Source organism: Bombus affinis, chromosome 16, assembly GCF_024516045.1.
Source record: "Bombus affinis isolate iyBomAffi1 chromosome 16, iyBomAffi1.2, whole genome shotgun sequence".
Lineage (NCBI taxonomy): Eukaryota > Metazoa > Arthropoda > Insecta > Hymenoptera > Apidae > Bombus > Bombus affinis.
The window spans coordinates 3,469,016-3,496,909 of NC_066359.1; the positions used below are offsets into that span (position 1 = coordinate 3,469,016).

Below are 27,894 nucleotides of genomic sequence, written 5' to 3' on the forward strand. Positions count from 1 at the left end.
GTACGGCTAGTAAAAAATTATTAGAAATTACGAAACGTTCGAATTTTGAAGCATACAATTAGCATGATCTAAAATAGACGGTCTCGTTAAATTATTATTTTATTTATTAATATAGCGAATAATTAATCGTTCCAATATTTTTTTTTTATATTTCCAAACTTCTATGCACGTTTTCAAATTCGTTAAAAATTTGTCCGATATCGGCCATAGTCTTGCCTCGTTACAGTGCTAATGAAGTTTCAGAATGCTTTGTACAGTATACGCATAAAGAGTTCCTAACGGTGTTCGAATATTTCCCTCAGCCACGGTATATACATTTTTCGACCGCTTTCAAATTTTACTACTGCAATCACGATAGTCTCTCGTTACAGCGTCGATGAAGTTTTAAAATGTTTTGTACAATGCACGCTGAACGAGTTGCTGAAAGTGTACGAATATTTTTGCCGGCCACCGTGTATACGTTTTTCGACTGGCTTCATATTTTACTATTATAATCACGGTAAGCTCTGGTGCCAGTGAAATTTTAAAATGTCTCGTATAGTATACGCGTAAAGAGTTGCCAACAGCGTCGGAATATTTCCGCGAGCCACAGTATACACGTTTTTAGGTTCGTTTCAAATTTGACCATTACATAACCAAGATAGTCATCTTCCACGACAGTGGCAAGGAAATTTTTAATGTTTCGTATAACGGACAGAATATGTTGGTAGATAAGATTTCCGTGCCAACAGTTTTGCGAGCTATCGCGGATATTTTAAATGTTGAACGTGAGGTAGAGCGAGCGGTTTGTTAAACCGAAAGTTAGCACGAAATGATTTATTTCGCCTCGAACGTGCGAAAAGCGACGCTGCTAGCGAATGCACGGCGCATCAGGCCCGTGCACTTTGGAATGCAAATTCCTCCGCCACTTTGCGCGCCACCGAGAAAATTTTCTCCCGTGGTACGTGCCCTGAGTTTCGCCTTGTCTACTTCGATTTATCTCCCGCGAACGCCTCTATCGCTTCTCGCTACTCTGTCCTCCGGCTTCTCGGAACAGCGAAGAAAAAATATAACAGTGGCGTAGAATTTCATTTCCTTCCAGTTCCATTTTCCAGCGCAGCAACCTTTCTCTCGGGATTCCACGTCAGTTTCATGCGTTGAAATTTTCGAGAGTCGACGAAGAATACGGAAGAATTTAGCAGGAAGAGAGTACAGGCTCATTGGTTACTTACGTCTCGATACTAAATTTTGTAGAGCGATCAGGATAAAATAAATCTCACAGAGCAAAGGATTCTCAACGAGTAACTTGAATAACAAGTGTCGTAATATTTTGGAAAAATTAAAAGGTTTGGGTGTGCTATGTTTCAATCTGTTACAGCACCAGCAACAAAATATAAACGGTGAATGTGAGTGAAGGAAGATTCGAGCATTCAAGGCAGAATTTTGGAACGATGCAAGATTTTGGAATTTTATTCAAGCCCCATTTAAAAATACACCAGTGACCTTAAAATCTAGCGAAATATGAGCCGCAGAAAAATGTCAGGCCGTCGTATCTGCCCCTCCAAATTAAATAAAGGTTTCTCATATTTGTTCCCATCATCGATAATACGAAATGTCTCAAGTCAGCTGAGACGTCCTGCATATAAAATTACAGAGAATCTGTAAATAAAGAAACTTTTATTCGAATGACGAGTTAATAGGTTGAAAGATCAGGTTCTGTCGTTCATGATTCATGAAACTCTATTCGCTAAGCTAATCGCTTTACCACGAGTTTGTGTATGACGCAACTTGGCGGACCTAGCAAAGGCCAATCGGAATTTTTGTGCGATTTCTCGAGCGATCCCAAGTTTCCACTAACTTTTCGACGAAACGAACATAGAAGAGGAAGAATCATCAACTGGTTGGCAGTAACGCAATCGGGTTATCGATCAGGTTCTAAAAATATCCGATAGTTAAATGTGGTTTGCCGTGTTATAACGGGTTTCGCGGACCACTTGTCCTTGTTTCAATCAAGAAGTCGTGTTGCTCGTGGAAACGGTCAAAGAGGAAGCTGATCCAGAGGAATCCTCAACCTTCCTCTCCCAGTAAGTGTAAAATCGATTTTTCTTTTTTAATTACAACCTTGCATCCAGTATTTTCTCTTCCATTCTTAAACAATTTCAGCCAATACTTTAGAATTTGGCTGGTATCCGGTTTTGTTCAAACTTTGGTATATATATAAAAAGGGTTATTTAAAGAGATAGAGGTAAAGAGGAATGTGAGAGGAATTATGAGAAAAGTGTTGCAAACGATTCTGCAGATCAAGTGGTAGAAAGTAAACAGCAAATGGCTGAAAAATAAGTTTAACGTAAGATTTATTAACAATGAATTCGAATAACGAAAAATAATAAATAGAGAATAAAGAAAAGAATGAAACTTACTGGCCATTTGGCTCGCTGTCGGATAAAGACAAAAAATTCGTTGGAGTGTGTTCACGCTCTTTATTCTTTATAAAGATTTATCACCGTTGCTGATGCCTGCTTCCGTATTGAATAAATTCTCTAATAAAAAACGACAAAATTGAATACGAGTCTTAGGTTAGGTTTAGGTTTAGTTCTAGTATATAAAGTAAAACATATTTACAACACTTTTTTTAATGATTTCTAAATTGATTTTCTAAATATCGACACTGACACTTGCTGGACCATTAAACGAATTTCCAGATAGAAATAACAAAACATAACACGAGTTTTAGGTTAAGTTTACGTTTAGGTTCAGTTTCAACGTTAGATTAGAAACACTCAGAATTGTTGTCAGAATTTTATCTTTTTAAATATCTACACTGCTTACACACTAAACGAATTTTCAAATAAAAATGAAGAAGTTAGTTTTAGGTTAGCTTTGAGTTTAGTTACAATATATGGAATTGAAAGTACATAAAATTGCGTACGACGATTTTTAAAATGATATTGTACCCTTTAAATAGCCACGTTCGATATACCGCAGTCTAAGAAAAAATCGAAATTCTACAGTATTAACCAATTTCAATTAATTTTTCTCGTGCGATTTTAAATTCCAAGCATTAAAATGTATTATTCTCTTTTTCTGTCGTTAACGAAGAATGGCACGTCTATCGACTTCATATCGGATATAAAATCGATTTCCGAGGCAGAAGCGAGGATTGGCTGCACTCTTTTATCGAAAAATAAAAGTTCTACGACTTGTCATCCAACGTCTCGAAACGATCTGAATAAAAATCGACGCGTATAGGTTACCAACTTTCCTATCTCTTCTTTTTCTATTTTCCTACAACCTACAGTGGCGTGGAAAAATTTCCAGATAAATTTTTCGCTTTATATTCGAAGAGCGACGTCTAATATAATTTTAAGTAATATTGGGTTTAAGAGTATGATAAGTAAAAGAATACATATACTACACGTACATATACATATATGATACACACACATACGATACACGAACATTACATTGTCTAGCTATACAGAGTGGCCCATAAGTCATTTGCTCAGTTTAAAATCTTATAACTTCTTTTCTATCGTATACCTGTCAATTTTTCTTTCAGATTCGTGAAGTCTGTTTCTTTGGAAATTTGTAACAGGAATATGTATAACGGAGCAACGAATAAAAATAAGTGAATTTTATTATCGAGATCAACGTTCCATCTTTCTAACGCTGTCCCAACGGAAAATGTCACGCTTTTCCACCCAGATAAATATATCAATGAAGAGGATACCAAGTTTTGGGCCACCGAAAACTCAAAAAATTGTTCATCAACGAAAACTGTAAAATCTGTGAAGATCGCTGTTTGTTATTACGTCGCAAAGAGTAACCGGACTTTATATTTCTTTTTTTCAGAATTTTCACTCGCTGCTCCATCGTGGATTTTTCCCATTATAAATTTCCAAGAAACCAAACTTTGCAAATCTGGAACAAAAATTTAGAAAGATTTAAAAAGATACTGAAGAAGATTTAAGAAGAAAAATAAAGTTATACAACTTTTAAATGGAAAAATGTCTCATGAGCCTGTATCAGATGTATAATATCCCTTAAAATTCTTTACGAAAATTTACCTGGCCGGAAACTTTTCCACGCCATTGTATTTCCAACATTTTACAAATTTTCTATCGTGAATTTAGCGTCGTTTTTGTACGATGTTTTTAATAAACCTTCCTTGTCCTCGCAGGCTCCTTAAATCAGCGTCCTAATTCCAGCTCGTCAGAAGTTCGTTAATTAGGGCCCCCCCTCCCTCTAATTGGACAGGCGTTAATCAAGGATTGTTAATTAGCCTCTTAATAATCAGGTCCTCCTTGGCTGGCGTTTAATTAAGACCTCGTTAATTCGAATTTTCGTTTACGTCAGGTTAATCGGCATTTATTAATCAGGTTTCTAATAACAATTGAAATTTCAAATGGAATACGCACGTGATTCCATTACAACTTCGTCAATTCCGCAATCGATTATCGATCGCAATCTCTCATATTAAAATGGACATATAAATGAGAAAGTACGAGATGATATTAAAAAGAAACCGGGCTGGTTTTATAAATACTTATTAATTATTCAACGAATATTTTATAAATATTATCAAAGTCCCAATCTAAGCTTCATTACCGTCTTCTTTAATATAATGCTTCTCTGTATTGATATAGCGATTAGATTGGCTGTCACGTATTTCAAATAATTTTCGAAAATCATTTTACCCATCTACGTTAACATTCTGTTCTTCAGAAAGGAGCGCTTGCCAGACAAATTAAACCGCGGAGCTTAAATTTCAATTTTGGAAATAAGAACAGCTCGTAAGGGGCTAGATCTGCTAAACCTACGAACAATTAGTTTTTAGATTCAGTCGCTTGTTTCTATTTCTCAAAATGAAATTGAAACTCAAGGAACGATATTTCGAAGGAGATACAAGTTGAATCGCAACAGGCGTTCAAATTTAAACTGTTGATAAAGCTTCTATAAACTCAGACCGATTTCTATTAAAATCTTTTGTGGGTTGCTCGGAAAGTTCGTTCCGATTTCTAAGGAATTTGGTCGACATAAGGAGTCACATTGAAAAGCTTTTCGCCGAAAAATCTGAGAGGTTCTGGAAGGATGAAACGTTCAAGTGGCGTGAAAGATGGAGAAACATTGTGGAACAAAATGACACCTATATATATAATTCAATAAATGTATATCGAATCGAAATGTAAATCGGAACGAACTTTCCGAGCGACCAATAGCACCTCGTACACTTGACAAATTTCCAAACTCGATTTTCCCGAAGGCGAAGCGTCACATGAAAATATTTTCTATTATATTTTCTTCTTATTTTTTCATAAGTGGCCGCGTGTACAGGTTGTTGACGTTGAAGCCTGTGTAATTATTTGGTTATTCGTTAGGGAGGAAGTGGAGGACCGGAAATGAAAGGTGGAGGAAGTCCTCGAACTTGTAGTAATCGTCGTATCGTTTATTTCATTGTAACTACATTAATTTCTCTTATACATAGCATCATTTCTCTGCTCTCTTCCTCTTTCATTTTTTTTCTTTTTTTTTCTTTTTCTTTTTGGTTTGGTTTCGATTTAATTATTACGTACAACGGTGTGTAACATTTATAATATCTTTATCTTTTATTTATTTTTGTTCTTCGTAACCTAACAACGTTTAACGCGACACACAATTTCACTGAATTTGTTCTCCCTTTCTCTCTCGCATGTTTTGCTCTCGTAGTACATTCTTTCACGCATGCATACACACGGTTTCATTCTCACCCTTGCTCTTTATATACTCTTCTACCCTCTTTCGTCTTCTTTCCTTTTTTTTTCTTTGCTCCGTTAATATCCCTTCCTCTTCTATACCTTTTCTTTTTTTGGGCGATTTTTTGTCTTTTTTCCTTGCTCCTTAATTTTCTGACTTTCGCTGTTTCAGCCTGTGCTCCTCTTTTTCTTTACCTCGAATTCTCGTCGACGAAAAGCGAAAGCGCGAGCACTCCGTGCAAGTGCATTGTTACGTACATACATACATACATATATATATATATATATAATATATTTATATTATATATAACATATATCGTTTTATATAATATATATAATATATAAAAATCAGTTATATATATATAGAATATGTCTGCATATGATGTTATATCATTATATATATTATATACAGACATGCACGATTCTGTCCACTATGATAGTCGTTAATTAGCGTACTAAGACAAAGTGAAGTTTCCTTACTTTTTCCTTCATCTGTCTGGAAAACTATGCTGTTCTCCTCTTTCTATCCTGACACGCGACTAAAGCATATATATGGAGAAGAGAGGTTATCTTCGTTGAGCACATTTTATTTTATTTTATTATTTTATTTTATATTATTTTATTTTATTTTCTCGTTTGCTTACACCTCGAAATGCAATGGAACATGGGAACCATAGAAGACGTTCGAAAACAGGTAAAGGAGGATAAAAGAAAATTTTAAGAAAATCACTACGAAGATATATCTCAAGTAAACCTTTCCTTAAATTTTTCGATAAAATGATGATGGTTCTTTGTTTAAAGGGACTATTAAAGGCGTTGGAATTATTGAGCACACAACGATTGCCATGAAAGTCTCTAAAATGTGTTGGCGCGCTGGTCTTGTCTTCCTTTGATTCAGCGAAGAGATTAACGCTTCTTCCCATCCCTTGCATTATTTCCTTACCATCCCCTGCATTATTCGCATTGCACGTGTCCGAAGCTATCGGATGCAAGAGAATCTAATTTCCTTCAGCATGATCGATAAATGAATCTACGCGAACGACTCACTATGCTGGATACGGTTACGATTAAACTATTATACTGCCGTGTTAATTCAAACAGGCGTATCTGGTCAAAGGCTGGTTTCCAGGAAAATCACTTTTACCATTTAACAAGCAATCATCGATTTCACATACGTCCAAAATATAAAACATTGTTACGTATATCTTCGCTTTCCCTATTTCATATGCATATAAATAAATTATTTCTCTTTTATCTGGCAGCGATAACTTCACTTAGTCGCAGATACTCCCTTTTTCGCTTTACACGACAGTACACGTCAAATCGAGACGCGTATCCGGCGCTGAACGTGTCACATTCTGCACGTTTATTATTAAACAATTTGTCGTACTTTTCATTTGAGTGGCAGGTATTCCATGGAAAATAAAGCAGGGATCGTTGTTTGTTGGATCGGAATCCGGGTGTTGGCCCACTTAGGTCGAGTTTGCCCCGCGGAAACGATCAAAGGGGTGGCTTTGAAGCGTGCTCGGGGGTAAGCCAGGTGTGTGCCTGCATGCACTCGTATTCATCTGTTCTTTTCACCGTTTTCATCTTCGCCTCAAAGTATACCGAGCCTCGCGGCTTGCTACGCCTTTCTCCGCGTTTCTTTTTTTCCCTTCTCTCCTTCTTTTTCACTAAGGTGCTCGCTGACGGGAATGAAAAAAGAAGGGAGCAAAAGAGCGAGAAATTTCCTCTTCTGCGGGCGGAATAATTTAGGCGGTTCTCGACTTTCCACGGACGCAGATACGTCAGTCTCTATTTTTAACTTGCGTCCGCGAAACATTCCGACGAAACACTTCTACCACCTTCAATCGCAACTTCTCCTTTCGCTCGCGGTCCAAATTTCTCCTTTACACGCTCCGTCAGTCTCTTTAGCTGTTATCAACTTTCTTCTTTAATCTTATTCACTTTATCCATCGTCAGTAAGAATGCGGGGATTCTTGGCAATTTTGAACGAAATTTTGTGTCGATTTATCAACAATGAAACACTCAACCAACGTTAGAATCCGACGTAATTTGAATTTTCATGTCGTTTCGGAATATAAAATTCTTCTTTTTAATAATGAGATTATCGGGCGTCGATCGTACAGTATTTTGTAGCCGACTACTTCAATTCGCTTGTAGCGTCCTGTGACTTACGGACAGGCGTTTTCGACCGACTACGTTGGTGTTTCCAAAGCGCGAATTTTTTTAAATATTGCTAGACTGCGGATTTCTATGAATTCATAAAGAATTTGGAGATGCAAAAATGCATAGAAAATATACAGTGGCTACTGTATGTAAAAAAAGTCTCTCTACACCTCTGCATTTACGTACTAGTTAATTATTTTCGATTACAATAAATTCCTCATCATTTAGTAACGTTTAATGATACTTCCGAATCGTCATAAAAATGTAGTACTATAAACGTTACAAACCAGAAGAAAAAACGTGTCATTGGAAAATAAGAATTAATGAAATAATGTGTTTTTTAAATTATGTGATTGAACAAATCTCTGCATAGATTCTACTTATTTATACCGAAACGAAGTTATACTCGTAGGAATTTAAACTGCAAAAACATCGACAGTCTGATCATCGATCTTCGCATAGTTTAACTGACTTTTCGTCTGAACATTCCGCGACCGCAGGAAACCTAAGAAAATTTCCGAGAAACACGAGAAACGCGATCGCAGATGGAAAGGGAAACTTCAGTCCGATCTCCAGAAACGATCGATGGAAATAGACGCAGGTACATCTGGTTCCGTTGCTTTTTCTATTTTCATGATATTTTTCCTTCTTTTCGCATTCGCAGTCAGCGTTTCACGCATCCTTCCCCGGCTCTCACCGGTTTTATAGAAAACCTCGTCTCTCTTCCGCTTTTTCCTCCCAGTTTAAGCGGATTCGCTGTGCCGCTACTACTTTCCCAGTGGTACAGCCCTACGCTAGCCTCGGCCTCTCTCTTGGTTAAGTACCGCTCTCATCTTCCTCGTTTTCGCTTTGTCGTTGTCTTTTTTCATGCGAACGGCTCGTTGCTTTCCCCGTTTTCCTTTTTCTCTCGTATTCTGGTAGTACAGGCAGGAGAAAAGTACTATGCCGTACGTTTTAGTCGCTTTACAGCTGCACCTTTGGCTCCACCCCCGCATCACCGTCACCACCACCTGTTTCTCTCACATTTTTTTCCTTTTCTTTTCTTCCGTTTCAGAGCACCGCGCCTTTCCTTTGCTTCCCGCTACTTTCCTGATCGATAGCTGTTAAGCGAGAGTTAGATGCAGTCGGATTAAGATTTGATACAGGAGTTAGGTTAGGTTAAGTTCGACCTAGTTTGGGAATTAAATGATAATTTAATAATTGATAATTTTGATTCTGTTTCGAATTTCATTTGGACCAAACAGTAAGCCGAGAAAAGATTGTGGTAGAAAGACTCAGGCGAAATGAATTAGAATTTAGAACGAATTAGCATTGATTAGTTAGGTTAGGTTAGGTTTAGTTGGGCGGAGGTTAGACTCTTAATTGGTAGAAAGATGCGTTCAAGTAAATGAAGTGTTTTACGTGATATATCGTGACTCAAAATTGGTTCTCATTCGTAGATTAAGTTCCAAATTAGATATATTTCATCTCTTTAATGTGAACGTAAACGATTTCTGAAACTGTACGAGAAACAGAGTACATTAAGAGGTTAGGACATGAACTTTCAACGCAATCAACTAATCCATTATCGTTAAACTATCACGATACGATTATAGGATATAGAAAATCTTGAAATTTATTTTTGTAAAATAGGACAATGTTTTGAAAAAATTGCATGCGACTAAAGTGCCGATTAATTGTCAGTTCAACGCCACCAAATATTAGGCCTAGCCGTGCAAACAGTCGTTCTGTATTTTCGCCGTTCTTCCATTCTCCGTTGACAGGTGAATGAAAAATGAAACATCACCGAATATACCGAATGAAAATTGATAAATTCTTAATTACTCGGCCGAGAGAAAACGCCGAATGAATTCCACGGGATTGGTTTTCACGCGTCCGTCGGCACGATGGTCGCACGTAAATATCGATACACACGATCGAAACGCATCGACGTTGAACGAAACCACCGCCAACCTCCCAGAAATGAAATACAGTGTTCACGTTCACGCACCATCGAGTCATTTAATTAGCGAAATAACCGCGCTCGATTCCTTCATTCTTCTACTTTTTCTCGATCCTCGATAATCCATTAAGGGGCAAACATGGTAAATCAACGCAATGTTTCTTCCTGTCTTTTTTCTTCTTTTTTTTCAATCAATTTACCGTAGATACCCGAGTCTGTTTTTTTATCATTGTGATTATTCAATATCGGCTTATGTTTCTCGACATCGTAATTATAAAAGGAGCGTTTCGAAGAATTCGTTTAACAACGTTTCCATCGCTAGTTTCTTCTCTGGATATTAATCTGAACAGACGCGAAGAAATCGCACACAGAATTGTGTCTGTTAAATTATTGGAATTTTCTTATCTCCTCGGTTGTACAGTATGTGTTATTGTAAAATTGTTTTGTACTTTCGAAGCTCACGAATTTTTTTTTGGAAAAAGAAAGTTTCCAAAGGATTCTTTTGCGTCAAAAGGTTCCCTACCAATTAATTTTGATTATTGGAACCTTTCCCAGAACCAGCTGAAATATTCCTATTGCACCCTGTATAAGTAACTTTCAACTATGAATATCATATTTTCCAATAATATCGCGTCTGTGCAATTTTCACATTATTTTAGTGCTCGGTCCTCAACTCAGTAGACACGTCCTTCGTTAACCCATTGGATCTATTTTCTTTAATTGAAAAGAGGAAGAAAAAAGTTCCCTGTTCATTCGCGGTTTGTTGGCGTTTCTTTACTCTTTTTCCTGTCCTCTCCGTGTTCGTTCTTGCGCTTCGTTCTCGTTATTCGACGAACAGTCAGAAATACGAAACACGGAATAGCTTTGTCGAGTCATATACTCGCGTTTCTTCGAAATGATTAGGCCAGTTCAGAAGCTTGGTCTCTTCGCGAATCGCTCTGTTACGGAGTCTTGTTTGACACTTTCGCTACGTTCATTCTCTACACATATCTTTTAGCGAAGATAATGGCAGAATTTGGAAAATATCGAGTTAAAAATATAGTATGCAAATTTTTCATCCGAAGCTTCGTTCTCAAGAAATAAATTTGGAAAATTCGCTGGATATTCATGCGCTTCACCATATTGGGAAATTTTACTTTATTTTATTTGTTTGCGCCGAGTTGAATACTTTAGACTCTGACAGCCTCAAATGGTAACCGTTATTAACAACTGATTTGATGCAGTGTATGCGTCGGTAACAGCGAAAGTGTCAAACATCTCGTCTTCCGTTATCGACAAGTAATTTTCACTATAACGATATCACGTTACAACGAAACAGTTGTGAACAAGTAGGAGTAAGAGTGCGTGTAAAGTACTACAAGGCTGAAGTGAGAAAAAGAAAAAGAACTTTCTCTGAAAGGATATCGGATATTTGATTGGAGAAAGGCTTGTTTCCGTATACACCGTTCCACGTTAGCAAGGATTCCTGGAACAGCGTGCTTTCAGGGGCATCACCGCGCCCGCGAGTGACATCCTGAACGCATCGATCGCGATCAATTATACACTATGAGCTGCACACGCAGGAACAAACTATCTAAAGACAAATATTGACCCATTTCAGTTCCCAGACTTCCACGCGAACGGCGTTCTACACTTGATTATCATTTTATCTAACGATTCCTGCTTCGCTTGATCTCGAAGGTAACATGGACACGAGTTTGCTTCCATTGAACCCTCCAATTGCAAGTTTCGCTCTTCACCGAGAAGAGATCAAGATTGAACTTCTAACGTCCAATTTTTATCATCGAATTTTTCTCTCGTTATACCAATGAAGAAAGAGACTTTGAGCCCTTTTAGACGAGAAATTCGAAATTCCTTCGTACGTTCGAAAAATAGCAGCATCGATCCAACACTCAATTTGATTGAAATGTTAATCGTTGATCGTATCGTTAATCGTCTTAGTTGGCTAATAGCCGCGAGGACACGTCGATTAGTTAATTTGACGCGAGTAATGAGAACGCGAGGTCTCCTCTTGTGGACAGGGTGTGTGAAATGGGTCGAGCGTGTTTTACGTCGAGGCACTAATCCTAACATTAAGTTTTCACGACAAGACGCATGGGTAATCAGCTAATGATATGTGAGGACGTGCTTAGCCGTTAATGAGAGGGGTGCGCTTGGACGCCGCAGATGCGTATACGGTCCTTCCGCTTACTCGCCTAAATTTCTAACGAAGACACGCCATCGCTGCGAAATATCCGGACGCTCGATTGCCTTCAGCAAATTCTAACTTAATTTCATACATGCACAGTGTTTTGCTGAAAAGAAGACTAGCGGCGCGGCGCAAGAGAGGTTAAGGTTAGGGTTAGTGCTAGGATTAAGTTAGGTTAGGGTTAAGTTAGGTTAGGGTTAAGTTAGGGTTAGGGTTAGGTTGATCCTTATCGTTTATCGTTACGTGTTGCTGTATTGTTTTGTTTTTATGTGAAATAACAGCTCCTTATCCGCATTTCTTACGTTTGACTTCTTTCCAGCAACGCAAAGTATCTCTCCAGGGACGAATTTGTCAAATAAAATATGGGAAGATATCTTTTATCATTCCTATGTCACGGCTTGATAAAATCGTTGACCACGTTTAACGTTTGAGTAAGAAAAATGTATTCTTCTCCGATTTTCTAAGCAGAAAATCCCAGCCATCGATCAATGAAAAATCGATCGAACTGTCTGGATACTTGGGAACGATGGTGCGCGTCGAATTGGTGTCACCAAAAAGGCTACGAATCACTCGCGACAAAGAGTTCTTCGAATAAAAGAGCATAGTGGCAGAGGTTAGGTATTCACGGGTCTGGATTAGGTCCCAAACCAGTTAGATCTAAAACAGGCACCAGTTAAAGTTACAAGCTAGAATCGTAGAATTAGGCTTAGGTTAGGTTTCAGCTTAGGCATCGGTTAGATCTAAGTTAGGCGTTCGGTTAAGGTCTCGCGGGAAAAATTGTTTCTTAGGCCTGTTTTAGGCTTGAGCTTTGTTTTCGTATAGGTGTACCCTGTTGTCTTTCTGATCCTTTGATATCGTTTTAACGAACAATCACCCTACCTCGTGTGGATGGGGCTCGGAATTCGTTTACAATATACGATGCTTGTCGCAAGGGTCGAGCGAAGATTTTTATTTCCTCGACGAAATAAAAATTCGTTAGGCGAAGTAGCAATTTAATCGACGAGTGACACAGTAGCTTTAATGGTGACTGATCGAGGCCCACTATCGAGAAAAGCCTGAGACGATAGTCTAAGAGCCAACAATATCATTTGGTAGAAAATATGGTCGTTCTACTTCTTTGTTTCTTTCTCTCTCGTTTTTAATCAAAATACCAGATCCTTTCTCTCCTTCTGTCATTCGTATTTTCATACACACAAACATACACACACACACACCTTTTCTTCTCTCTGCTCGTGCTTTGTTCTCTGTTTTTTTTTCTTTTGTCTTTTTTTTTTAGTGTGTGCACGCGCTGTCACACGGTGATTAAACGCTCGATGCTCTAACTACGAAAAGATCTCTAACGATAGAATCAACTCTCGCTATATATGATATATTTATATAGGTGATATGTACCAAATGGAAGATTCATGTTTCAGCGTGCCGTTTGCCGCGAGACGAGCACGAGTCCTCTAACACTCCAATTGTTAAGCTCGTTCGAAATCCTTTTTTCCCTTTTTTTTTTTTTTTTTTTTTTTCGAGAGGATTTCACGTCGACAGCGGAAGCTTCCAGATCTTGGAGCGTTAAGCAGTCATCTTTTAAAACGGGAGTATATTTTCTCGAAGCTTATTTTATTACCTGTAAAGTTTCACGCTTAGAATTTCTAACTCGAACTCAACAATTTTTAATTCGAAAAATATTTGAAGAGTATTTCTAAAAAACACAGCAAGCGACAGAATTGAAAAAAAATTTGCTTTTTTTATTGGAAAATGTTCTATATATTAATAGAGAATATTTTAGTATAGGATTGAAGCATAGTTTCCTTTCTAAATAGTAATTAATATTGCTGGAAGATGGTGTTACAATGTCGCCACTATAAAAAAAATTAAAGGATCAATACACATTAGTTGATCGGTTTTTGACTTTTGTCTATACCATCTAATTTATCTTTGCAATTAATAGATGGCATATGCAGGATTCTCTTTTTCATCAATTTGGACTACATTGATGCATAAGTGTTCTTTTCCTCCTGAAAAATTTGTTTCTTGGTATTTACAGTATTTTCTACAAGCGCTCTTCATTTTATTTCATGGATAGTGCTGTAACGAATTTCAATCACAACTAGGTTTGCATTTCTCTGTCGATTATGAATCCTTGCTCTCGTTATTACAATTTATGGTTCGATTACTATTTTATCTCAGGGATTACGCTACGATGGAATTCAATCATAGAAAAAATATTACCAAGACTCGTCTGGGCTCGTCTCGCGCGAACGATCGCGGCGCGCTCTCGCGGCTGTTGCATTGCGACTCGGAAATTATCGGATGGCCTCTTAAAACGTTGTATATATATGTATATGTATATCTATTTTAATCGATCACTGTGTCTAGAATGTCGCTGTGTGGACACCTACGTCACGGAGCAAAAATTACACGGGTGCCTTAAAATTGCCTTACATCTACTTTGCTCGACGGCACACGTAATTACGGCACATATATTGATCCTATACACCCACATATATATGTATAGATCGATATGTATGTATATATACGTTATATGTATATGTATATTTACATTGCTTAATGTATCTCTTAAGTTTCTATCTTGTCTTGTTTAACGTGTGTACGAGATTAATTCACGAGGTGCCATTTTTTTTCTTTTTTAGTTTTTCTGTATACGTGTGTCTTTTCGTGTGTGTCTCTGTTTCTTATCTTTTTGGTTTCGTTTTCTCAGTAATATCTGGCAGCCGTGCGAAGAAGTTGAAAAATCGCTTTCTCCCCCTCTCCCCCCTCATCCTTTCTGAGTTACACCTTGTCCTTTCATGCTTCAGGGGTGCACAAGCCCTTTTTGGTTTCATTTCGGCTTTTTTCTTTTTTTTTTTTTTTGAATTCCAGGAAACCGGACGTAAAAGGTCCGGACAAACGAAACGAAATTATTTGTCCATGTGCTCGTGTTTCGATTCGAGGAAGCGTTCTTTCTTCGTTGCGTTCCTTCCGGTTGCACGTGGGGAGGATCGATACAAAGTTTGTGTTCGAAGGTAGAGAAAATGTACGATAGTTGAGAATTGACTGAAATAAAGAAACTTCTCGTTATTTTCCCACTTTTTCTAGTTTACTTGTTCTTATTTAAAATTCCTCAAGCCTTTCTTCCTCTCCCCCTGTTTCTTTAACGAATGCTGCCATTTTAGCAGTGCACCCTTGACATTCGCTCCGGCTCTCGAGAGTCGTTCGAGTTTGACCTGGACTGCCTCTCTTCCAATGGATCAGAAGATCTCACTTTTCCTTTTCCTCCCTCTCTACATAGATACGACAGATTATTTCCTCACTGCTAATACTCGTGCATCACTCTATATATTTTCTTTTTTTTTTTTTGTTCTTTTGAATATTTTGTAGCAATTTAATTTATCTACGGTTACTTCATCGACTGGTATTGTCATGTTAGCTGTGCCCATCTTGAAAGTCCAGATCAAAGGTGTCTTATGTTTCGTGTTCGTTTTTGTTCTTGCCCATGGTCCTTGCTTTCACCCCTTCTATGGGTCCTTGGAACCTGTAAAACTGCCAGCACTATTATGGGAATCCAACGGTATTTTGCAAGATGAAGAATAATTTCTAGAGGGTGTAGGATAGTTCTGAAACTTGAGGCGCCGAGCTTCGAGCAGAGATTTCCAAGGAATTTTGTCTTCTTTTCGAAATGCAGATACTCTCGCTAAAGATTATCCTTGCTAAAAGACCGAGGTCGCGTTGTCAGACGTCCTTGACGATCTTGGGGTGACAATAATTTCGACATCGCTAGAAAAAGGTAGTGCATAGATCGATGAGAAACGATTGTTCGCGTGAAAGATCCTCCCTTAGGCCGTGGAGTTAATCTTCTTTGTTCAGCAAAGATTTATTGTCGATCGAAAGACGCTCGTCGTTGAAATCGTTCACTTTTCTTCTTCCGGGAACGTCCCGGCGACTAGTTTTTCCATTTTACAATCCTTTCACAATTGTGGTCAAAGTGCTGAGGTGGAATCGAGGGAGCTTCCAACAACGCGACATAAATTACAGCGTGTATAGAGTGGACACGTTACTGTTTAGAGTTTCGAACGACAGATGGCATTAATGTTTGCCTTTCTCCAAAGAACCAACGATTTAATAAGTTTCCACAAATCACATGGACTAATCTCTTTTTTCAACTTGTCCACAATTAATTGTATTCGTTAAAAGCAGACTTCGAGCACAGACAGATGGCGTTAATGTTTGCCTTGCTGCAGAGAACCAACGATTCAATAATTTTCTATGAATCACCATCGATTAATTTCCGCCTCTAATTTATCGAAAATCAATTCTACTCGTTAAGAGCAAACAGATTTCGCATGGAATATTCAACCAGCGACAGATGGCGCTAACGTTTACCTCTCTCCGAAGAACCAATGGTTTAATAACTTTCCAGAAACCACATCGATTAATCTCCTCTGATTACTTATCCAAAATCGATTATTTTCGTCAAGAGCAAGCAGGCTCCGAGTGCAATTTTCAAAAATCCCATTTTGCCACATTTCTGGCCAAGATTAGTCCGATCAGGTGTCGGAGGTCGAAGAAACGGTGGATCGTTTCGGTCGAGCGGATCACGAGACATTCTAAGCAGTGCGGGTTCGATGTGAAAGAACGGCGACTTCCGGCGAGCGATGGTACGCGCCGGCGAGACAGGGAATTTATTTATAACGATGCCTAGGTTGGAAAGGTTGCCAGAGTGAGGCTGGTTTGTCCAATTTTGCGGAGCGGACAAGCGAAGCGTAAATTCCTCGGGAAACTGACACGATCTTTCCCTCTTCTTCTCCTCTTTCCCTTCCCCTTCTCCTACCCACCACTTGCTTGTCTTTCGTTTCGACGAGCAAATGGCACTCCCCGATTTGAAGGTGTTCTTGAGCCACCACGAGGACATCAGTCTGCACTTAACCCGTTGAATTTTCAAGAACCCTCTTCGCTGAATCCTTAAAGCCGGTTTTCAACGGTCGACCGGTTTCGAGAATCCCGATTTAGAAACCTCCTTACGCTTGATTCATGCTCCGTTTGATCACTCGCTCGGATCGAGTGTCTCATTAAGAATTTCACCTTTCCCCGGATTGGTTTCCATTTACTTTCTCGAGTATCGCGTTGGCATCAGTGGTACGTTTTCAAACGGAGCTGTTTCTCGATTCTGCTTTGCCACGGAGGAACTCTTTCCACTGCAGTCGATTGGGGTGGTCTAATTGGTCTAGTTGGAACTGCTGCGGTCACAGATCCACTTCCTCCGCTCTTTTCCATCTTACGAGGACTTGGTCGTTGGTTGATCTGTCTTTGAAGAAACGCCCGAGTGTTCTTAATCTTGATGTTTTGACCAAGGAATTCCCTTCGTCCTCGCAACTTCGCAACCCGTTTGCCGTCTATTCGCAGGAATGCTTCAAAGGTCTGAATTCGCCTCGCCTCTCTCACCGGGCAAACTTTCCGAAGGCAATTTCACTTGGAAACTCCTGGTAAATCGTTCCGTGGCTCTTTTGAACGGTTTAAAAGGCAATAACAACCTAGGACCAAGATGACCGGTCATCCGAGCTTGCGTTCTTTGACGAGCAGAAATTGTCGCCAAGATTTTGGAGCGGGTCCAAGCGATCAGGATGCCCGCGCGGCCGTTCTTATGTAAAACCGGAGCACTTGTTGCGTTTTACTAATGAAACTTTTGTGTCACGAGCCATCGATTGCACGAACAGGTGGTTAATAGCGGCTGGTGTTTACGCCAGCCCTGCAACACGTCCTATCCTGTCACGGTATCGATCCGGCCCGTGTTCCGCTATTATTTATGCAAATTCCATGTCCGTGCGAATGGCCCGCCATTTTTATTCAAATCCCCGCAGTCACCGGTATTTTCGGGACGATCGACAGTTAGCCCAATTCTAAACCACTGGTCCATCGAGAGTTTTCACGCCTGCAGCCATCCTTCGGCTCTTTTTGACCCGACCTCCACGGGACTTGCCGCGGTCTTCGCAAGAGGAATCGATAGTTCAACCTTTTCCACATCCAGCCCCAGTCCCCGGTCGGAGACACTCGAGCGACGTAACTCGTTAGGCTGTCCTCGTTTTCTCGGTTCATCAATCTTCCAGCCCTGGCCATTAAGTCGCCGCGATTCAGGTTTTTTCCACGAAGCCTTAACGAATCTGCTTCGCGAATAGCCGGATCTTGCTTATGCAAAGTTTAGGCAGAAATCCCTGTTCCCTCGAAACTCTCGCAAATCTCTGATTGGAATCTTGTTATCTTCTTCTTCCTCTCTCTTCCTCGATATATAGATATATATATATTTTTTTTTTTCATGTTTTGTCTATGGGAGGGAGAAAAGTGGTCATTCGACGGCAATGGGTCAGCCGGGACCCATTGATCTACCCAAACGATTAGCAGGGTGTTAACCACTAACGAGATCCTGGACCGTGAACGAAGCCCTAATACCTGTGGAACTGTTTGAACCCCGGATTGCTGGCTTTCAGAAGGCTGTCGATCGATAAACGGTCCCCCTTGCATTGTCTTTAAATGACTCTCGACAGTACCAGGATCGACGACAGCGCCGTGATCGCCAGGGAGTTGCCTAGATCCTCCGCACCTGCCGACACGCTCGAAGCTATCGCGCTGTTACAGGCTTTCGGAGTTACATCTGAAACAGAAAGCGAGAGTATAACGTTGGAGGAATACTCGGCGAGTAACGTGATTTCGAACAGCTCCGCTCTTGATCCTATTCGTTAAAGGAGCCCCGTGTCGAACACAGTCCTCTGTTCAAAGGCGATTTACCTGCCTGCTGGGAAATATATATTCCGGCGCCTGGCAGATTGCAACGAACCCCTGACGACTATCATCGATGCTGCGATATTTAGATGTAATACGCGATATAACGAATAATATAATTTTGATAATATAATTTATAACAAATTTTTAATAAATTATAATTTATTTAAAATAAGTAATTCTTATGGAAATTAAGAATCCGCCATCTACCAATGAGAATCACGCGCTCGTAAATTTTCTCTCTAGATACAACCTATATAAATTTGATGCAAAATTCTGCATAACGTAACAACCGATTTTGCAAATTATCGAGACTGAGGAACCGAAGAAACCGATGATCGTCTCTCTTCTCGAGAGTCGGAGGAAGCTTCTCATATTCTTCCTCCGTTGATAATAAACGATCTATTCGATAAATAACTGCGGTGGTTGCTATGGGGAAAATCAGTTTTATTTACAAAAGACTGCGCAAGGATAAAGGACTCGAGGATTGGCGGAAAGTAAGGCAGCGTGATGTTGGTATATAGGCAGCTGTTTTTCAAGTTAGGCGTCGTGAAAAATGCTGCAAGCCCTTGGTTCAGGCTGGTACGTGATCCGTGAGGTTGCCATTAAGCGGAGAAGATCGATCACGAGCCACTCACGCGATTCTAGCTTGCGTCAAGTCCCTTCTGAATTCAGTGTATAGAACCGAGTTTCCGGATCCTTTAAAGGTCCGCATGGACTGGGCTACGTTACGAGGAACAGTGGGTCTTAACAGTCGATCGACTGCATCCTCGTTCGACTGTATCCTGACGATTGAACGATGTCGTCGATGGATTGTGAATCATTGAACAAGCCAACATAGGCTTCAATACACAATAGGGCCATTGATTAGCTAAACATAGCATAGAAGATCATCTCATGATCCTCTCTAGCCCTCTAACTCCCGGACACCATTTAATGCATGGTCCCATTAATTTCAATAGGTGCAACATTTCCTTTTAATTGAATAACAATCAATTAATAGTCGCACTTTCGCCGAAATTCATCGTGTTGTTACCATTTGAGACTGGCCAAGCCAGTTAACTTGAAATCCATATCATAACTGTTCTCATCCCTCGAGGATTATATTTTAGAAGATATTAAATTGAGTATATTTTACTCAGAACTATTGGGTTGGCAACTAAGTGATTGCGGATTTTGTCATTACCATCTAATGGTAAAATTACTTAGTTACCAACCCAATAAATAAAGAGTCCTTTAACAAATTTACACGGAATCTTCTAAGGAGAGCCAGCATCCTAGCTCACCTAACCGATAAGCTTGTTCGTCAGTAGACTACGAATATTCATGCCAATTATTATTGCTATTTACTCTTAATATTTATTACTATTATTATCTACACTAAATACCATAACAAATACTCTGTTTCTTTGGATATCTCGTATACTTCCACATATTACCTAGCATTTTATAAATTGCACCATAATAACCATAAAGGTCCTCGGTGTATTCATCACCGTAGACGCAATCCGAAATACGATTCCAAACTGTTGATCAACGATGTACCTATCGAGTTACGAATCTCACGCTGTATATGGGTCACCATGTCCATTTGTTAACTGTGTCCTAAAATCACCACGGTGACTCGTATTTTTCACCACGGAATCGTTCTATAAACCAGTGTATCGCTAATCTCACACGCTATCGTCGCGCAAGGGGGTTGAAATGTCTTTCATGTTTGTTTTACGACGTCGTTCGCTCTTCTTATCGGGATCTGATGCTTTGAAGAAAAAAAAAAAAAAAAAAAAAAAAAAAAAAATAGCGAAAGGGAAGAAAAAAGTCGATCGGTCACACGGGTCCACGAAAATTGTCCGGGACCGCAGAAAGCTCAGGGAACTCGCAATTCCCAGATTAATATCGGAAAACCGGAATACAGAGAGGTTTCTTCTTGGCGAAGCGGGCAAACGGTAGTCGTCTGACCACAAAATAACGAGTCCACTGTGGCAATGCCCCCATCGATCAGCGCCGCGAATCTAACGTATCGGTTACCCCGATACTCAGCCTCGACAACGATTCCAGGAATCCCCCGCTGCAATTCGACGGAGCAGCAGCAGCAGCCTGTCGTATTCCTAATGCCTGTTTAAGTTTCCGCCGTTAAACCATGAAATAACCGTTGATATTACAACGTCCAACGTACCCACCGATCCTCTAGCCTAACTTAATTAATGGAACGCTTAATTAGCCCACTAGGAGGGAGGCAGGTGTGCAAATTGCCACGATCCTCGTTTCTTTTAATAAGAGTCGCGGCCAACCTTCAGGGTCTTGCAGAATCGATAGAAACACTGTATTACGAGTGGACTATGGGATTTCGTATACAGGGTGGACCGCAATTCGTGGTATAAATGGAGCCAGGGGTATTCTATGGATTGGCAATAACAATTGGGAAAGAGACGTGCAACGCCGTGTAAATAGATTATAGGCGGTTAAGAAAGATTCTATCAGTGAACACGTCGAACGGTATGTCACGAATTCTGTATGTACATGGTTGGTTGAGAATTATACAGGTGCGTGTGAGTATCCCATAAAGCGTGCTACTGTTATGTATTATAGTTGTTCATAAAATAGCGTTTCACGTTTGGAATAATAACGCCGGGGAATAAAGTTACTTACCAAGTTACTGTAACTTAACACTTTACCGACTGATAGCAGATTAATCAGTTTTTGCCGCCGACGCTTACCGACCGATAGCCTACTAATCGGCTTTTTGTCACCGACGATCTTTTTCATTATTTGAACAGTAATTTGTTATTCAGTACTAAGGTACCTTGCTCAGTTGTGTCAATTACGTTGATTTGTAAGCTCCCACAGTTTTATACCAATTTGAAAAACTTATCGTTCGCGATGAACGAAAAGAATGGTATTGGAGAGCCTAAACCGAAACAGAGCCAGCGCCAGGGAGAATCTGCGCCTGAGCTGCCGGTCGGACGAGCGTATGCTGTTGAACCGCTAGCGGTCAGTAAAGTGTTAATTACGAAACCGGCGGGATAGCACGTTTGGGCATCGATACACGACGCGAGCGACTCCAAATTCGGGAAATGTGAAAGTTTGGAAAAATTGAAACTGGTGCAAAAGTTGGCGGGAAAAGAAATGTACCCATCGAGTATACAAAATAGAGCACACGTTGCTATTAATAAAATAACAATCAGTATCACCTGATATTTATTAAGTAGGTAAAACAAATTTCTCTTCAAGTTTCACTTTTCTAATTGCATTGATGAAGATATGAACCCGCACAGATATGTGCATTATTTATTTACAAATATATCTATAAATATACCTACATATACATATACAAGACAAATTTTTTGGAATAACGTTGGTAGCTTAGAATGTTGATGAGCAATCTCTTGAAATTGTCGAAAAAATATACAGAGTGACAATACTTGTTGCACAATTTACAAAGCCGATCGACGTACAACTGAACAACCATGTTCAGGTATACTTGATAAGCTTCCTTGTAAATTAATAGAAATTTAAAAAATTAATAGAAAAATAAATTTTTTTTATTTCTCTAGGTTAGGTTAGGAATCATAACCTTCACGCGTTTACATGTTACTCGGCCGCCCCTGTATATAGTACTATGATTTTCGACTTATTAATTATTAATTATTAATTCTTTGAACCTTGTAGAACAACAAATGAGAAGAAACGATCGCCTGGCCATAGATTAAATCGTGAGACAGGAGGGTTAAATTCGATGGTGTCTTGCCGGTCCGAGCGGCTACTGTTCCGGACTATCGAGTCTTCGGATCGTTCGTTTAAAATAACGAGGGCATGGGGTAGAAGCAATTTCGTTGGAGGATGCCAGCCAGAAAGGGGAGTGGCGACAGCGAATTCGATTCGACCGAATACCAGCTTTAATCCGGAACAATCTCGAGCAAACAAACACTGGGAATTATGCGACGGAATGCGAAACGAGAACACGCGTTGTTCGAGCGTCACGCGACAACAGCAACCGGATAATTGCTGGAAACGTAGAAACATCGAAAATCTCGTTGATATCGATCCTGACCTCCAGTTATTTTTCCTATCCCGCTGACGCAATCTTGATAATTTCTGGACGAAGTAATCGCCAACGCGTTGGGCAGGTCGGGCATCGTTGCTTTAGGAACCCCAAGGTGTTTCGTCGAGCAGATAAACAATGAACAGCAAAAGAATAAATCGAAAAAATGAATGAGAGAGATCGAGGAGAATGGCCCTATTTGCAAAATACGAATCATATTAGGTTGGTTTATTAAATTAATTATTAACTAATTAATTATGAAATTACAGGAAGAATATTCTTTATTGGCTGGCATGAACGATTAAAACATTCGTGAGATTTCCGTATGCGAGTTTCTGGTGAAATTTTACGAAAAGTAAATTATCGATAGGTGTATCGTAGATCGGTAGATGTACAATGGCGGACAGAGGAAGGTTAATGTCTTTTAATCAACCTGTAGTGGTATATCTTACAAAAAGTTAGCAATCTATTTATTAAAAACCGAGAACAAACAGATTTTTGGCCAAGCTGAGTAACACAAGTAAAATAATTATATTTTCGATTTCTGTCAAATGATAATAACATGTAGAAAGAACATATAGAAAATTTCTCATCGTTGGAATATTAATTATTAATTTATATTATATTATATTAATTTATACATCATAATATTATATAGTATTATAGTATTGCTATCATATATTATTACTGTAGAATATTATACAGCATTATAAATTAATAATATTATACATCAGAACGTCATCAGTGAGCTGTCCGTTTCCATACTTCCAACAGTGTTTAATTGCACGCGACTGATCTGTATGGGATGAATCGCGCGACTAGTGGCAAGTGTGAAAGGGGCTTAAGGATCTCGGCACTGTGCTCGAGCGTATGTTTGGAAAGTGGATAGTCTGCGATTCGAAGTCGCCGAGCCATGAGGTGTCGATTACACGACTGTTTACAGAATGCATGAGGTAGTTTACGGGTTGCAAGTGACCCAACGTCTTGACATTGCCAAACAAGTGGAGACTTTGTCTGAAGGATCCGACCATGGAATGAGGAATGCATCGATGTGTTTTTGCTAAACGGAGTGTAAAGGACTGCAGTTACCTCAGAGCCTCGAAAAAGCAGTTTCTTGATAAAAAGATCTAACAGATAGATATAGTATCTATCTGAAAACGGATAAACAGATAGAAAAATATCCAGTACAAAATGCATTAAGTTTATACAAAAAGAAATTTTAAATCCTCTTTCGTTCTTCGTTGTAACGAGGAAAATTCTCGAGAGAGGAAACTTGCAAGCGGGCAATTAACGAGAGAGTCATACGAGTCACCTGTCACAGGAAAAAAGAAGAGGACGTTCTAATGAGGTTAGGTAGGTAGATTAATTTTGACACTGACCTGGCACTCCCTTTAACTTTGGCAGAAAGTCGTTCCAAAAAGCACAATACGTGGTGTGTGGTCCTTTCCCAAGGCCGTTCTCCTGCGCGTTTAAGATGTAGTACTGCGGTCTGTCCCTCGAATATGGCGGCCAGTCGGCTTCCTCGTCAGTCGGTTTCCTGAAAAGCAATCGATCAGTTAGTAGAAACCGATTCTGTCACGAGTCACGTTTAGCGTGAATCCAATGATCAATCTTTTGCACTATGGAACGAACCATTCACACTCGAAATTAAGTTTGGAGAGAAATAGAACACCGAATATATTATACAGGGTGAGTGAGAAATCGTCGTACAGTTGGGCACGAAGCGATTCGTGAAAAAATAAGTCGAGAAAATAGAATGACATTTTTTCATATATGTTTATGGGAAGATCGAGTTTGAAAATGATCAAAAACAGAAATGTCAACTGTACTTTAACTTGGATAGATACCGACTAGGATTTAGGAAATCATCAGTAAAAGATTATTATACATGGTGAAAATAATGTTAAATGATATTTTCTGTTTTAAGAAAATTTTTCAAGAAAATAAAGTGTGAACGTGTTTAATTACGAATTGGTCTGATGATAAATTCCCAAATTTTTTTTCGAAGAAACGAAAGAAAAGATTGTATTCCACATTTTCGATTTATTTTCACACGCGACAACAAAGCTTGGGATGTAAAAATGTTATACCAAATTTTTTTATTTTTTCACGTAGAGTCGTCTCTTATCCGTTTGTACTACGATTCCCATTTTTAAAAATGAATATTTTAGTTTAGATGAAAATTTACCAACTTTTTAAACAGAGTGTGACTGAAAAACGAGATCTTTTTGTAGCGTTCCTTAATGTTCTTTAATCGTATCCTTCCTTAAACATAAACAAACTAATCGCTGACTTCTTCTCACGAATTTGAGTGAAACTTTTTGAAATCATCGAGTCGCTGAGAAAAGCAGCGTCGATGATGCTCGAGTGCAGAAGGTTAATATTGGATATCAAAGATTTCCTATTTCAGACTTGGCCTTATAATCGTTTCTCGAGTCCAAAAGGATATAAGAACGTTTCAAATTTTTTGGTGCAAAGATTAACGATGACCTAGCTGATAGTCTAGTCGGTTTAAAATTTCATCTGCAGCTTAACTACCCTGTAGCAACCAGACGGGGCTAAAAATCCCTAGGAAGTAAGGTCGAGCACGAAACGATAGACTAACGTGAACCAACTACTTAGTTTATTATTTCGGAACTAAACCGCGGATTCTTATACATTCATGGGAAATTTGATAGTGAAAAAATATATATTCTGTCCGCGATTTCGCTCGCGTGGATTACCAATACGCGGAATAATTTTGGAACAGATGAATTTTTACGAACGAAATATCTACACATTTTTTATACCAACAATTAGATCATCCTCTTCCCTAGTAAAAAATATTAAATTATAAGAAGGTTCGGTTTCGGAACAAACTCGACGTAAAGAATAGACGATAACCATCGTTGCTTGACATCTAGCAAACATGGAAGCGCATACAACTCAGATCCCGAACTATTTCTCGGCTTCTATAAAACGGATCGAGATGAAATATACCCTATTTTCTTTCTCAGACACTAAGCTATACAACAGAGAAAAGCTCGTCAAAATTCGTTCAGTAGCTTTCACGTGATGCGAGTGCAAACAGACAGACAGAAATTCCAAAAATGAATTCTTTTCACTGCGTATAGCTTATGAATTATTCTCGGCTGACTGCTTTATTTCTTTCTATTCGATGTACAGACACTATGCTTCTACTGTTTTTTTATTACAGTGCTGTGAATAATTGTAAACTCGAACACATTTTCCGCATCACTTTTTTACATTTCCATGAAACCACTGATTATATCTAGATATGTTAAACGAAATTGTTTTTGTAGAGGTTAAATCGAATGCCACGGGTTACCAGGAGACGTTACTTCAGACAGAATTATTGCTTTTAATAACTACTGAAAGCAAAGACAGAAAAACAATTTTTCAACAAGACAATGCTCCCATCCATACAGCCACTACGATCAAAATTTCGGAATAGAATTATTACCAGGCATTCAGTCCCGATCTGAACCCAATCGAGAATCTATGGGGAATTCTAGTGACAAAAGTTTACGACCAGGAGAAGCCACCTATGGAAGATGTAGATGAACTTAAAAAAGGAATAAAATCCGCGCGGATATTCAAAACGAAATTTCAAACAAATTGATGGACAATGTAACTAAGGGATTAACGGAAGTAATCAAAGATAAAGAAGGATCCACTAAATATCGAGTGAAAAGGTAAGTAAATTAACGTCGAGTTTACGTTGTTTCAGAACGAAAAACACAATTCGAAGAGAAAACTCAATTTTTTCCAGACTTCAAAGGAAGAAAACTCTTGTTCGTTGTACCTTCACAGTTTTGTTTCATACTATACTATGAAATTATATAAACGATCCTGTCAATTTTCCTTCTAATATTACGAAAAATGTAAAAATGGCATTGAGTTTGTGATTACTCGTTGCAATGTATGTGTACAGACAGATATCAAAAGTAGCATATCCAGCACTAGATGAAATAAGCTTTCATTTCTGTCGTTACGTTCATAGGGATATAAAAACGTGTAAAAATCTGCAGTCTCTTCCTAACGACTCAGCAGCGGCGATAAAAAAAAGAACGTAAAAAACAATGGTTTGTTATATTGTTTTTTATATCACAGGTGGATTAATTGGCGATGTCGCGAGGGTATTACGTCGCAGGTAATTAATTCAAGTTACAGATAGCCGGAGACACGAGTCGTGAATATGGACAGTAAACCGGGTCTCGTTTAAAATTAATAACAACCAGCGTCGGTTAATAAATTGGACGTTGACTGGCCTATCAGAGGTTACTTTATTAATTATTGAAATAGCCTGTCTTTTCTACCGTTATCTGCTGCGTATCAATCAAATATTTACACGGTTATCTTTGTCTCGTTAATCAATTAGCCGTCGACAGATCGACTTTCTTCTCGTTCGACCGGATCAATTACAAACCAACAGATCCGTGTAATATGATAAAAAGTAAAAATATGCAGAGTTAGGTAAGAGTCACGTAATCATAATCATTCGTTGGCATTGCACACTCGTCTGTCTTCTCGTTAAATTGCCATATTTAAAAAGCACATCTTTTAAGCGCTGCTGACCGATAGCCGCAATTTTCGCCTTATCGTTGTTGGTTTCTTAAAAGCAGTCAGCTGTTGCTACCTCCTTGAAAACTTTGGAAAGCGTGTGCCTGAAACTTGTGGCAACAAGTAAGCGATGACGAGTATACTCGTCGAACACAGAGCGCGTATGGCTGTTATAATATAGAATTAAGTTGCAATGAAATGACTGTTTAATTTTTACATTTATGGCCGACAGTCATAGCACAAGATATTGCCATTTCTTCATGACGAATATACTCGTCAACAACAGCTAACTGCTTAAGCTTGCGGTGCCTGGTATTTTCAAGCATTCCTTGTGCTTTGATCGTCGACGCGGACGAACGTCGAAGTAAAACTATCGAGTTTCACATCTCCGAATCTACAGGACGTGCTGTAACTGCAACTATCCCGAACTCGCTCGTAGTATTTTCTCACGTTTCCACTGATAGTTCCAAATATAGTTTACACTTAAACATAGTATGCATTTTAATTAATTGGAATT

At 39.0% G+C, this 27,894-nt stretch overlaps 1 protein-coding gene and 2 long non-coding RNA genes across 5 annotated transcripts in view; 1 reads left to right on the top strand and 2 right to left on the bottom strand.

Moving 5' to 3' along the window:
• Positions 1 to 1,490: 1,490 nt before the first annotated feature.
• LOC126925879 (uncharacterized) lies at positions 1,491 to 3,332 on the bottom strand. Of its 3 annotated transcripts, none has more exons than XR_007714167.1 (4): positions 2,607 to 3,332; positions 2,400 to 2,519; positions 1,745 to 2,308; positions 1,491 to 1,638 (listed from the first exon to the last, which is right to left on the bottom strand). It is a non-coding gene; the product is annotated as an uncharacterized LOC126925879 (long non-coding RNA). The 3 variants fall into 3 exon arrangements; XR_007714166.1 differs by having other exon boundaries at positions 2,602 to 3,332; XR_007714165.1 differs by having other exon boundaries at positions 2,400 to 3,330.
• On the top strand, positions 1,938 to 27,762 carry LOC126925885 (uncharacterized). The gene is made up of 4 exons (XR_007714179.1): positions 1,938 to 2,063; positions 22,442 to 24,167; positions 26,117 to 26,509; positions 26,587 to 27,762. It is a non-coding gene; the product is annotated as an uncharacterized LOC126925885 (long non-coding RNA).
• LOC126925872 (acetylcholinesterase-like) overlaps positions 14,584 to 27,894 on the bottom strand; it is a 32,578-nt gene continuing 19,267 nt past the window's right edge. Inside the window, exons 3-4 of the mRNA XM_050741861.1 lie at positions 24,194 to 24,351; positions 14,584 to 18,644 (exon numbers count right to left, since the gene is read on the bottom strand). Of these exons, the coding sequence (XP_050597818.1) occupies positions 18,520 to 18,644; positions 24,194 to 24,351 (283 nt within the window). The 3' untranslated portion in view covers positions 14,584 to 18,519. The remainder of the gene's footprint in view (positions 18,645 to 24,193; positions 24,352 to 27,894) is intronic.